This window comes from Pyrgilauda ruficollis, unplaced genomic scaffold (assembly GCF_017590135.1).
Source record: "Pyrgilauda ruficollis isolate IOZ18807 unplaced genomic scaffold, ASM1759013v1 scaffold122, whole genome shotgun sequence".
Classification (NCBI taxonomy): Eukaryota; Metazoa; Chordata; class Aves; order Passeriformes; family Passeridae; genus Pyrgilauda; species Pyrgilauda ruficollis.
Window position 1 is genome coordinate 481,545 of NW_024510544.1, and position 13,851 is coordinate 495,395.

Below are 13,851 nucleotides of genomic sequence, written 5' to 3' on the forward strand. Positions count from 1 at the left end.
CAGCCCCCAGGGCCTGGGCAGCCACAGCCCTTCTGGGAGTGCCCCAGCAGAGAGCCCTGGGCTGGGGACCACCAGTGGCCCTGGGGACCACCACTGGCCCTGGGCCTCGTGCAGCTGCAGAGAAACATTAAAGAGTGAGAGCTGGTCCCTGCCTGCCTGGAGTCCATGGGGATGGGGGGGATGCCAAGACCTCTGGACCCCACACTCCTGGAGCCCCCCAGCTGCCCTGGCTCCCTGCAGAGCCTGCTCCCCTCCCCAGAATTCACTAAACACTGCAGGGTCAGAGCAAAGCTCACCCCTGCAGAGCCTGCTCCCCATCCCAGCCTGCTGGGGCTCCCCAGAATTCACTAAACACTGCAGGGTCAGAGCAAAGCTCACCCCTGCAGAGCCTGCTCCCCATCCCAGCCACTGGGGCTCCCCAACATTCACTAAACACTGCAGGGTCAGAGCAAAGCTCACCCCTGCAGAGCCTGCTCCCCATCCCAGCCACTGGGGCTCCCCAACATTCACTAAACACTGCAGGGTCAGAGCAAAGCTCACCCCAGAGCTGCCAGTGCTCCATGGGCAGGCAGTGACAGCAGGCAGCAGCAGGCAGGAGCAGCTGGGCACCTGCAGCAGCTCAGAGTCAGGAAATGCTCTTGTTAAAGCACACAAAGGGAACTGGCACTGGGGGATCCTTCCTGAGCCTGTGAAACGCTGCTGGAAACCCTGGGGGAGAGAGGCACTGACAGCTTGGGGGATAAACATCAAAATCAGTCACAGGACTGGAGTCTGTGGCTCTTCAAACTGAACCTGGAGTTACAAAGATTAGTTACAGGGCTGCTGTGGTGGCAGAGGAAGCTCCCACAGGGCTCCCACTGAAGTCCTTAAGGGAAAAGCAAGCTGAGCAGCCAGTGACTCCAAGCTACAATCCAGGGGATCACTGTGACCTTCAGTGGAACTTCACTGTCACTCAGTGCCAGCAACAAAACTAGAATAAAGATGCCTTAAGTTGACAAAAAACAATCTTTAATTTTATAAATGTTCACTCAACTTCTGAATCCAAACAGCTGTTTCAAAGTTCTTTCAAAACTCAACCGTTTTCAACAAAAGCACAAACCCCATTTCCACGGTTTCCTCGTGAAACAGTTGCCAGTTGCACATGAACAAAGCAGGTTAATACAAATAACTATGAAATCAGGGTAAGTACTGATCCTAAGTAGCAATGAAATGATTAAAGAGACAGAAGTTCCTCCGACAGCACGACAGTCCTTCAAGGCACTGGATGCATCCACAGTTCCACAGGTGACTGAGAACCAGCAGTCACCACCAGCACTGGGGCAGGGGTTTGGTTCATGGCTTGGGGGAATCTGCAGCAGATCCGAGAGGGAATGTCCCTTGGGAGGCAGCTCCTGCTACGGGCTAAGAACTACAAAGAACCTCTAACCGAGCCGTGGCAAGGATTATTTCCGTAATACAGACATGCACTTTAAATAACTAACCTTCTGCTTCTTATTCTTTTGGAATTTCTGCTAACACCACCTGTATCAGCACTGACCACGCTTCCTAGGCGAGTTCCTGCAGGAATTCATTCCTTCCATCCAAGGGTTTGAAAACCGTTGTCCAGACCCAGATCATTAAACTTCTTCTGAGGGCGAAAGCGGAGCGCGGCCAAAGGTTGGGCTCGATTTCCTGAGAGGTCTCCTCCAACCTCGGCCACCCTGGAGCTCAGTGTCCCCACGAGGCCCCAGGGCCAGCTCTGCCCAGCCGTGCCACGCTGCAGAAGAAGCCTTTCCCTGTTAGGTCTGTGGTTTTCCCCCCGGAGAGGAGCCAGGGAAGCCGGAGCGCTGCTCACAGCGCCGTGCTCTCCGTGTCATTGTCAATGTCCAGCAGCAGGTGGTTGTGCAGCTCTCTGCCCGCCAGCTCTGCAGGAAGCTCTGGAGGAGGGTTTGCAAGTGGCTCTGGAATACTGGAATTAGAGTCTGCACAAAAAGGGAACAGCAAGTTTAGCAGCCGGGCCAGGGCCAGCTCACTCAGTCGGGGCTTCCTGGGCATCTCCTTAGACAGAGAAGGGAAAGCAGAGATCAACGAAGGCTCTGGGCACAGAGCTGGCCCCCGTGGGCACACAGGGCTGAGCCCAACTGAGCAGCTGGGATTGCTCCTCCTACAGAGCCTGGGCCAGTCCTGGGCACAGGAACAGAAACCCAGTTCTTCCTGAGGGAGGGAGGGCACCGAGCCTGACTTAGGATCAGATTCCTCAATGCCCCTGGGGAGCTACTCTGGACTTTCATGTCAAAACACTCAGCAAAATAACCTGGCACCTAAATCATCCACCAGGGAACGCCGCCTGTGACTCTGAGAAGGAACAGGAACAGGGATGGTGTCAGAAGGAGGCAGAAGTTATTTACACCAAGTGCAGATTAAACCTCTCTCCTGTGTAAACAGGGCATGTCATGGTCTTTGCCTCTTCTGAGGAGAGGATGATTTTGTTCAAGCCAAGGTATCAAAAAGGGATCTCTGCTGCATCTCTGGTGACTGACTGCCCTGGCAGCTAGAATTATCAGACCAGAAAAATCCCTAGCAGCTCAAAAAAGGCAACTGAAAATCTTGTCAGGATTTTGTTACAATGCGCCATGACATCCCTTAACTGCAGTCCAGCAGCTGCTCCACATAGGAAGTAATTTAGATCACTTAAATCAACAAAAAATCCAAATAAATGCCTTGTTTTCAAGCACAGGAGGTGCAGACAGGGACTCATAACTCAAGCATGAAATCCTGGAGTTAACCCAGAAGTTGCTGCAGAAAAGCTCAGGTTGAAGGTTTCTGAGCTGAATGACCTGGAAGAGGGGGAAGCAGCCCCTGAGTGCAGCCTGCCCTGCTGCTGAGCCCCCCAGCCTGCAGGATCTGGGATCTGCACGGAGCAGCTGCAGTCCCACCCTGCCCTGGCCTGGCACTGAGCACGAGCTTCCCCACGGAACCCCAGCATGGTTTGGGCTGGAAGGCACCTTAAACCCCATGCCAGCCCACCCTCTGCACGGGCAGGGACACCCCCAGCTGCTCTGGGAGGCTGTGGCACGGGACAGGGCAGTGACACTGGTGGCAGCAGTGACAGCAGCGGGCTCTGCGTGGACACAGCAGCTCTGGGCTTCTGAACACCAGACAGCACAGGGGGAGAGCGGCCAGGAGACAGCAAGAGCTTCACATTCTGCTCTCCAGGGCTTAGTGGGTTAATGGGAGCAGCAGCAGCCCGTGTCTGGCCATGCCAGGGACACACGCAGCACTGGGGGGGGTTAGTCGTTAGCGCACACATCATTAGCAATTAGCAATTAGCAACAGTGTCGGCCAATCAGGGGCCTTTTCCTTACCATTGCACTTGCCAATACAGTTCCTACTGAATGCTGGTCAAACATCTGGATTATTTAATAAAACCTTTGATTAGAATATTCTAGGGCTTCTTACTTGAACACCCTAATCAGAATTTGAGGCATTACTAAAGCCCAGTGCACGGACAAGGGAGTCAAGAGTATCCTGAGACAGTTCAGAATTCCTGCTCAGGGGTCACTATGAGGACTGCTGGCACCTTAATTTTGTCCCCTCATTCCACTCGTTAAGGTTCAAATTAAAACCAGCAGCTGCACATTGTGAATTAGTGAGTCTGTAAGTGCTTTTATGTGCAGGTGTGAATATTAGAGCAGACACTCTTATGTGACAGTGGTGGTGTTAATTCAGATTATTAATCCTTTAAAAACACATTGATCTGGAAAAGGTGGATGCTTTAGCATGGAGGTGAGCCTGAGAGTCACTTCAACCCCTCCCCAAGGGGATTTTAGCTGAGCAGGCTGGATCTTCTAGGTCCCTTCACCAGTTTTGGAGAGGATCCTCCCTCAGCAGCTTTCCTTTCCTGCTCTCCTGCGTGGCAGCTCCCGTGCTGGGCTCACAGCACACACCTGGGCCAATTTGCTCTGCTTGGCAGTCCCCTCTGGCAGGTGCTTGCCGTGCCCAATTCTCATGAAGAGCCCCAGCTGGGTGTTAATTACAAGATGAGGATTTCTCCCATTAAACTGGGGTAAAACAAACCCTCCCTGTCTGCTACCATTGAAGCAATTTCCTCAGAACCAGGAAAACCCTAAAGCTCTTAAAGAAAATAAATATGGTCAAACTATGAAACACTTGGAAATTTAGATTAAGTCTTTCCTTGAAGTCTGCCTCATTAGCACAGCTGCTGCTGCTGCTAACTTCATTGTGAAGTGCTGTCAGGATTCAGAGCCCAGCCCCACTTCTGACTTCAGCCTGGGAATAAATTATCCTCATATTTTAAATATACTGACAAAAGTACAATCAGAAGTCAGTTGTTTTAAGAATCAAAGCTACTTTTCAGTTGCTTAAGCAGCTTATTTACTGCAGGTTCCTTCATGGAACCCCATAATGAGCAGGGACACCCCCCATCACCCCAGGTTCCTCCAAGCCCCCCCCAACCTGGCCTTGGCCACTTCCAGGGGTGCAGGGCAGCCCCCAGGCCACCTCTTTCTCCAATTAACAGAAACCCCAAACCTGAGTGATTTCCAGCCTGACTTCTCAGTGCAACACTGCTTTCAGTGTCCTGGCTGCAGCAGGGAAATCCTGCTCTGCTCAGGCAGCCCCAGCTGTGGCAGCTGTGACAGATGTGACACAGCTCAGCAGCAGCAGCCAGGGCTCCCAGCCCAGCAGGGACGTGAGTGGGGTGTGCAGGGGTGGGACTGAGCAGGCAGAGCCAGCAGGGAGCTGGCAGCCAACGTGCCATGCTGCAGGTGCTGTTCTGCCAGGGGTTTGGGCACATCAGCCTGCATTTTGCCAGAAAAACTCCCAAGTGGTTAAAAATCACTGCAAAGCTAAAGGGAGAGCTACATTAAAAGGTAACCACGAACCACCAAATTGTAGGAAAAGTCATTTTTGCCTGCACTGAGGAGAACAAACCTGCTGGAAAGGGGTCACCCATCACACCTGACTTGGGGACTAACTCTGGGGGCCTGGTGTGAAGTGCAATTCTTTCCAGGGACTTAAGGAATAACTGAATGCTCACAGTCCCAATTACAGCTGAGCAGCAGAGCCTTAAACCCTCCTGCTGGCAGAATGCTGTGCTGGATGGAGCCTGGAGCAGCCTGGGACAGTGGAAGGTGTCCCTGCCCATGGCAGAGGATGGAACAAGATGAGTTTTAAGGAACCTTCCAACCCAAACCATTTTGGAATTCTACGATTCCAAACCAAGCTCCCAAAGAAAACAATTAGCAGCAAACAAAAAATCCCCAGCTATGTTATCAAAATAAAGTGGTGCATTATCAAATACAAGCATTTACTGATCAATAGCTTTTGAGAGTTTGTTAAACAGCACTGGTGACACTGTCACCATTCAGAGAGTCCAAAAGTCACAGCTGCTTTACAGCCAGGCCTTGGGGACAAGCCAACAGATTGAACTGCTGTCTGTGTAAGGGCAGAGATGCTGCTGAAGTCATTTCAGCAGCATTTCTGCAGTACATCAAGGCTTGGAACACGTGGATGGAAAGCAAAGGAACACACACCTCTCCTCAGGGCGTGGGGACTGGGCCCAGCATTGCTCTGGGGCTGGCTGACAGAGAGCTGGGAGCTGCTGGGCACTGCCTGGGCACCGTTCCTCACCGGGGGAGGAGTGGCTGCACTCGTGCTCTCCTTGGATTTTGAGGTGCTGGAAAGGAAAGAGCTCAATTAGAGATGGTTGTAACGTGCCTTGTCTGGCTCAGCTGCAGCTGCTCCCTCACAGACCGTGCTGTGGATCAGATATCAGGGAACAGTTTTCATGGGAAGCATTGTCAAGCCCTGGCACGGCTGCCCAGGGAAGCGGTGCAGTCACGGTCCCTGAAATGTTAAAAACACGTGGATGTGGCCTTGAGGACTCAGTGGGGAACGCTGTGGCAGTGCTGGGTTGAGGGGTGATGATGAGGATGAGCCAGCTGAGGTGGTTCTGGGCAGGGTTCCCTCCTGTGGCCGTGCACCTGCAGGATTCTCTCACTTCTTTATACCTGGAGTCACCTGCAGCAATTTAGCCCTCAAAAGGACTGACTTTATTCACTTCCACTGAACTGCAAGCCCTGTTTCTCCAGATGCTGTTAACAAACTGTGAGTACTTGCACAGAGGCTGTGCAGATTTTAAGTGCAACTTTCCGACACGACCCCCGAGGTTTATTTTCAGCTGCCTCTGTCACAAAAGCCATCTGTGGAGGAAATACCGGTGTGCAGGGGATTTCCAAACGAGCTGGTTTTGTAAATATGTCACCTGAGAACAAGCTTTGTGCTGAGGAGTCAGTGCTGCACCAAGCCCCACGGTGGGGTTTCACCCTGAGGCTGACATTTGGAAGCACTGCACGCTTCACACGTGGTTTGTCACAGCTCTCAGAACACCGAGGAGCTGACAGCAAAGTGCTGCTTCCACCCCTCACAGGAGGAGGTCAGGCTGCTGCAACTAGCCTTGGAGTTCAGGGACACAAGCACAGAGCTTCAAGAGAAATTAAACAGCAGAGAGCCTGTGTACCTACTTGTCCTACAGAAACTAATCCTGAAATAGGATAAACTGGCTGCCAGTTTTCTAGTAAGCAAGTCTGCTCATCACTAACACCTGCTACAGACAAATAAACAAAACAAGACATAACCAGATAACGAGTACAAGAAACAACAAACAAGACCAACAGGTTTCTGGTATTGCCACTGTAAGTTCTGCTCCTTCAGCAGCAAACTGGTATCACCTGTGTGCACATCTCCAGAACATAACCTGGGAGGGTCAGTGTGGCCAGTAAAACAGAGTGTATTTTTCAGCATAATTTTTCCCCCAAGAATTGCAGAAGATGAGCTCCAGAATGAGATGAGCTCCAGATGAGATCATCCAGAAGATGAGCTCCAGAACAGACAGAACTCTGTGTGTTATATTAACAGATAAATTCCAGAACACCCAGAACCATGGATGCTCTTTTGTAAGGCCAATACAGTGTGTAATTTCAGAAGCCCAATTGTGGAGCCATACCCGTGGCAGGAGAGCTCCTGCAGGGCGCTGCTGCCCACACTGCCAGGGCACGTTCAGGGCACATCCCGGGCACATCCCAGGGCACATTCAGGGCACATTCAGGGCACATTCAACCACCAGCTGGCTGCCGGAGCCGCTGCCAAGCCGCTGCCAGCGCAAGCCGTGCCTCTTACCTGGCATCCTCAGAGCCTGGAGGCTGGGGCTGCTCTGCTGGGGCAGCAGAGGGCGCGGGGCCAGCCCCGGGGCCGGGCTCAGCCCCGGCGGGCGGGCAGGGCTGCTCGGCCCCCGCGGGCTCGCAGGGCGGCAGCGGCGGCTGGAAGGCGGGCGATGTGAGCTTTCTGCTTACAGTGCCACAGCGCCGCGGGGTCGCGGGCAGCTCCAGCACCTTCACACCAAAGCTACAGAGAGAAGAGAGAGTGAACACAGCAGGCGGCCACCCCCGGTGCTGCTGCGGCAGGACCCTGGGTGTCCCACCCCAGACAAACCCACATGCCAAGCAGCGACGAGGAAAGCTCCGCTGGCTGCACCACAAACACCGTGTTAGAGCCACCACTGGCTGCACCACAAACACCATGTTAGATCCTCCACTGGCTGCCCAACACCTTGATGTTAGATCCTCCACTGGCTGCCCAACACCACGGTGTTAGAGCCTCCAGTGGCTGCACAACACCAGCAATGTTAAGAGCCTCCAGTGGCTGCACAACACCACGGTGTTGGATTCACCACTGGCTGCACAACACCAGCAATGGTAGAGCTTCCAGTGGCTGCACAACACTATGGTGTCAGAGCCTCCACTGGCTGCCCAACACCAGCAAGGTTAGAGCCTCCAGTGGCTAAAAACACCACGGTGTTAGATTCACCACTGGCTGCCCAACACCAGCAAGGTTAGAGCCTCCAGTGGCTAAAAACACCACGGTGTTAGAGCCTCCAGTGGCTGCACAACACAACGATGTTAGAGCCTCCAGTGGCTGCACAACACCAGCAAGGTTAAGACATGCAACAGGACTTGGCTTATCCCCACAGAGGGATAAGCTCGACGTCAGTGAACAAACTACTCGATTACATTTGGAGACAAACACTGATGACAATGAGGTCAGAGCACTCGAATCTCACATGTAAATACAGACGTTTCCTTACACACCACGGTAGCTCCTCACTAAATGTATTTTGCCACATGAATTTTGTTTCTATCACACACTAAGTTGCAGCAGAGATTCAAAAAAAGCTACTGGATACAGGCTGTGATTTGGGGGCTGGAATGAGAGATCCTTACAGTCCTCTCCAACCCAAATCATTCTATTTGTGTTTCAAGGAGAACAGTGGAGAAACAGACCCCAACTCTAACAGATTTCAGAATGCATACAGCACATTCATTCTAGAAATTATTTTATTCTGTTGTGTTAAACACTGAATCTTGAACTGATTTTCTTCTTCCTCTGTGAGTGCTGACAAATTTGCATGTGGCTGCTCATAGCTAACAGGTAACAACACTTGCATCAACAGCTAAAAACAAGCACATCACTTGAATACTCATGATGAGTGATAAGAATGAACGTTACACTACATGTTATATGGGAAACAGCACGTTTTACTGGGAGTTTTTAGCATTCTACTGCTTGCTGTGGCAATACTGTACCATCATCACTCAGAAGTCTTATCATGAAGGCACCAGGTAACACCACCTCAGCTTATGGGCTTTGGAAGAGAAGCCATGGAATACCAGGAGTTAGAGACTGAGAGAGGCTACTGCAGACTCTTCAGTGAACCTCAGACCACCCCCAGTCTGTACCAGGAGAATGGGGACTGGGAGCAGCAATATCTGCTGGGGATTTATCATGCATGGAGTGTAACTGGAAGGAAGTAACAGTACATTACCTTTGAGCCATCCTCAGGCTGCAGCAACAGGAAATAAAAGACTATTGTTATCTACAGCATTTCCATGAAATCCCTCTCCTGACACCAGTGAATGTGTCTGATTGAAGCCTCATTGGAAGAGGGCTATAATGGACCCCTAAGGTGAGAATTACACCTACCTGTCCTTCTTCAGCAAATCCCCTTCCATCACAGTCATGCTCAGAGGCCTCTTCCTCTCCAAGGTCCCACATTCATAGTCATTCCCAGTGTGTGACAAGTGATTGGAATTTACAGCAGGAACTGCCACAAACGCCCCAGACACGTTGAAATCTTCATCTGAAGAGGGACAGACAGAATGCCTCCTTAGACACACACACACATCCCAAGGGGTGCCTCACTGCACAGGCCACTGAGGGTGACCTGGGGGCAGTGTGAAACTGCTGGGCTGTGGCAGAACTCACCTCCAGGGAAGAACCAGTCTGCGTGCTGAATGATGGGCTCAATGACTGCTACCACGTGCACCGAGGTGGCTGCTGCCATTTCAGCAAGGGAGCTGTGGGAGAGGTTTGAACAACACTTTATTCAGAGTTCCACCAAAGTAAGAAAATGAAAATCAATTCAGACTGATGGATCAGCTCCTCAGTACCAGAGAAAGAGCAACTGTGCTGGACTCCAGACCATTCAGTAACATTCAGAGCTTTTGGAAACACCCCTAAAACCCTCCTGCCTCAAAGGACCTGGAGGCATGGGCTGGAAAAACACTTACAATATTTTTTAGGTAAACAGCCCGTTGCTGTGAACTGCTAAATTCCTTGCTAAAGCATTTAAACCCATCAGTTCTACAGTTTCACCCCGTTCTGCTTTGTAGCTTTTTTAAAAGAACTCACCCTTCATTCTTTGCCCACAACAAGTTGGGGCCCAAGACTATGGCGATGTTGCTCGGTGTCATTTTGTTAACGTCACTGTTCTGGGCAAGCTTGGCTAAAAATTTGATTAAATACCTTCAAAAAGGAAAGAAACAATTAAACAGCAGGAACCATGAGCGCTTCTTGTTGAAAACAAGTAAATAAAAATTCAAGAGCTTGTACAGAGAGCTCCCAACAACACGGAAATGAGATGAGCAGCCTTCTTGCTTGGCAGCTGCCCAAAGCTCTGCTCCTGACTCATAAAAGTTGAATTGGGGAGCAAAGAAAGCAGCTCCCATCTTAGCAAAACAGAACCACAGAAATATGTACTTCCAGAGAAAAATGCTTAATTTCAGCTAGTTTCACGTCCTGTAATGGAAATTCCATGCTTCTAGGAATCACCAGAGCTGGTTTTGTTCCGGTTCATTTCCAAAACACAAAACCAAAAGGGAAAATGAGATGTTTAACACAGATCCAGGTGATTTCTAAGACTGGAAACTACAGCAAAGAGCAGAGCATGAGCCATAAGTAGAAAGGCTCTGTGCATCACTACTTCCTGACAGCCAGTAGGGAACTGATCTGAGGACACCACCTATGCATGGCCACTGCTGCATGAAATAGCAGGTATTTTTATAAATCCCACTGAATTTGGCCAAGAACAGCACTCCTGGATTAGAGTTTAGTTTAACTGGCTCTGGGGTGCAGCTGAGCTAAGAGATGTTCACACCTACCTGAAGTTAACACGGTAATGCTCAGGTAATCTGTTACAAATCCTCCACAACTCCTGCAGCTTCTTATCCTGGTCCTGAATACTGAAAGGACAAAAAATGCCATGACATCTTACTTTCAGGGCAGGAATTAGTTGTTTCTGCAGTGACAAAGAGATGATCAATCACCCTTTCATTTATGCCAAAGAAATGTTTTGTACTCAGTAACCTGCTTGTCAGATCCCTGAATTATCTCTACCTGCAACAAAACTGCTTGAGCATGAATACTGTGCAGCCAGCAGCCTGAAGCAGCCCTAACAGTTAAACAAAGTAGATATTTCACTACATTTTGTGCAATTTTTATTAAGCTATTTATTGTTTAAAATAATTTGTTACACGAAATACCCGTTAGTAAAACAATAAATAACTGTGTGAGGTTGGTTGTTTCTTTTGAATTCATCTGTGAAGAATCAAATTTAACAGAAATATGCAGCATGACTTCCTCTACAGGTATTTGTAGCATGCTTACTTTGCAGCTTGTGTCCACTCCTCGTACAGGCTGTAGGTCATGAGAGGCTCTGGCAGCTCCCGCAAATAGGATTTCAAGGCACCTGCAATGCAGACAGGGACAGGTTGGCTCCTCAGCCACTGCTTTCACACTCCAGGAAAATTCTGCCCTCACTTTGCAGTTTTATCTGTGCAATGAATTCCAAGTACCAGGGAAAGTGGTGAGACCTGACGCTTGCACAGTGGAGCTGCTCGGATCTCAGCACAAAGGGTCTGTCAGTAATTGGTGCAGTAATTTGACAGAAACATGCTGTAAAACTCTGAATCATCCCTTCAGGACAAGGACTTCTTATAAAGATGTACTGAAGGTCTACACGTGGCTCTAACCTACCTTGACCATGTTAACACTCTTGCCATGAGAGATGTGACAGCTGGGCCATTGTGATCACCTGAATTTTACACACCATTGTCACAAATAGAGCAGCTGTGATCAGCCCAGGCACCTCACACTGATCTGTGTCAAACTGTGCAGTGAACTTTCCACTGACTGTCACTTCTCCCAGTCTAACTGTGGAGATCAGCCCCTGAACAGCACGAGGCTGTGCTGTGCCAATTTACAGCTGCTTTGGATTCAGAACACTCCCAATACCTGCAACAGCGTGGGGATCTGAGTAAAACTCATCCAGCTGGGAAGTGGAACAGTCCAGGGCAGCTTTCAGCTTTTTTAACTTGGAGGCTCCAGCAGCAATTCTGAACAAGCCCTGCATCAGAGAAATAAAATGCATTGATTGGTAACCACACAATGGCACAAGCACGGAACAGCTCCAGGTTTACAGCAGCCTCTTTCAGAACATTCCAGCTTTGGTGCCTTCCCCTGCCAGCTGTGACCCAGCTGGCCCTGCACGTGCCCTGTCACTGCCACCTGACCATGGCTCAGCTCTTTCCCACCCTTGGCCCATCCCTAATTTCATTTTCCGTGCATCCACTTCCAAGATACTTCACACAGTGCTGAGGTTATTACGGTACAAAACATTTACCAACTACTAAATGGAGAAATTAGTTAAGCAGCATATTAACAAACAGACAGCAGTTTATGAGCCTCACTGGGCCCTGCTCCCCTGTGGTGATCTGGAGTTACCCACCTCCTCTCTCATCCCTGTTTCCAGCAGCATCATGACACAGGCTTCGATGGGAACTGCGATTTCCCGCCCGCTGCGCTTGAGATGCTCTTCCAGGGGAGTTCCAAAAGCTGGCTTTTCAGTCCATTTGTCTAAGTTGGAGAGTATCAAAACACTGAGCAGGATATCTACCAAACCCTTGAATTACAGCCCAGGCAAGAAGAGAAAAAAGCCTCTAGTACAGCACGGAAATGTTCAGACTACAGCAGGAGTTTTACAGCCCTTGATTGGTAAAGTCCCTTGGATCATGAGCAAAGAGAAAATGAGGCTGCTGGTGGTCAAGAAAAAAATACTTCTGCATCTTTCTGGATGGAATATCACATACAAATTCTGTGTATAACTGGAATTATAAATAACAAACCTCAACAAGTGCCAGCACAAGGCTGCACGTTCCAGTAACAGTGATTTGGCTCTGCAAGAATCTGTGAGGAAAATTTTGTCCAGACTGCATGACCTGGGCTGATTTTGGTTTTAACTGTATTTAAGGTGAATAAAAACTGAGCTGTTTCATTCCTTAAATTTCATCCCTTAAATCAGCAAATTACAATGGATGTTAACAGCCCCAGTGTATCACATCAGAACTACCATGGTAACAGCTCAGCACCACAACGTTCAAATTTTCAATTTAATTCTTCAACTCTCGTTTAACTCCAATTTGCACAAATTTCTCCAAATTGAATGTGAATTTCTTCTTTCCTACAATTTACGTTCTGACCCATTTCTGCTACTTTAACTGAAAAAATGCAGATGTAAAAGGTTATTGTTAGTACAGATGTGTTATTTCTTTTATGTGGAAAAGAGGCCAAGAAGGACAAAAACTTCAGAGGACTTCAAAAAGTGCTCTGAAGGCAAAGTGTTTCTACAAAGGATTTAATTCACCCCTTTTCTTTACAAAACCACATCAATCACCTCCCTTGCCTGCTTTTAGTCCCTCTCATTTGTTAACACACCATGAGATGCACATGGCATTTCCCAACCTCTGCAAATTACAGCAAATATCAGGAAAAGAAACCTCAGCACTTGTTCAGAGCCCCAGCTCCCATCCCTGGCAGTGCCCAGGCCAGGCTGGACAGGGCTTGGGGCAGCCTGGGGCAGGGGAAGGTATCCCTGCCATGGCAGGGGTGGCACTGGAGGGGCTTTAGGGTCCCTTGAACCCAAACCTTTATGGGATTCTAATTTACACTGCAGCCAGGAACACAAGGTGAGGAATTCCCTGCGTTCAGCCACTTGGCCACCGTGGCTCCCAGCCACTTTCTAGGGAGGCCAGTCCATTCTAAGCCTTTGCTGCTCAGCTGCTGTGCCCAAACTTTCCATGCAACAATAACAAATCTCAAGCAGCCATATCCCCAGAGAACCTTCTGCACAGCCCTGCTGAGCCCTGCTGCTCACACAGAGTCCAGACATCATTTCCCACAATGCTCCTACTGGTTTATCTATTGAATTGGAACAATCTTCATCAGCTGCAGATACCTGAGCCCTCCTCAGCTCAGATTGTGTTTTCCCTCAGACTCTGTTCACCCATTGCTCCAAAGATTCAGGGACAGCCCAGCCAATATTTTGGAGAGTAGTTTCCAAAACAAACAGTGCATCTTCATCTCAAATCATCAGTGATACACCTGCAAGTCCTCTGACAGTGGAAGCTTAGCAGCAGCTCCAGTTCTTCTTAGGGAAGAAATGAAGCTGTACAATTAAAT

At 49.5% G+C, this 13,851-nt stretch overlaps 1 protein-coding gene and 1 long non-coding RNA gene across 4 annotated transcripts in view; both read right to left on the reverse strand.

The window, feature by feature from the left end:
- Positions 1–991: 991 nt before the first annotated feature.
- Positions 992–5,090, reverse strand: LOC121365814. Its single transcript, XR_005957077.1, has 2 exons — positions 3,345–5,090; positions 992–2,037 (listed from the first exon to the last, which is right to left on the reverse strand). It is a non-coding gene; the product is annotated as an uncharacterized LOC121365814 (long non-coding RNA).
- Positions 5,091–5,454: 364 nt separating this feature from the next.
- Positions 5,455–13,851, reverse strand: part of ARHGAP17 (Rho GTPase activating protein 17) — a 34,759-nt gene continuing 26,362 nt past the window's right edge. For 2 of the 3 annotated variants that reach the window (XM_041490273.1, XM_041490276.1), the window contains 9 exons: positions 12,122–12,249; positions 11,629–11,740; positions 11,002–11,083; positions 10,497–10,577; positions 9,748–9,861; positions 9,322–9,413; positions 9,040–9,196; positions 7,180–7,404; positions 5,455–5,677 (listed from right to left, as the gene is read on the reverse strand). In XM_041490273.1, coding sequence (XP_041346207.1) covers positions 5,470–5,677; positions 7,180–7,404; positions 9,040–9,196; positions 9,322–9,413; positions 9,748–9,861; positions 10,497–10,577; positions 11,002–11,083; positions 11,629–11,740; positions 12,122–12,249 — 1,199 coding nt within the window. In that variant the 3' untranslated portion in view covers positions 5,455–5,469. The remainder of the gene's footprint in view (positions 5,678–7,179; positions 7,405–9,039; positions 9,197–9,321; positions 9,414–9,747; positions 9,862–10,496; positions 10,578–11,001; positions 11,084–11,628; positions 11,741–12,121; positions 12,250–13,851) is intronic. The other variant, XM_041490275.1, reaches the window with a different exon arrangement.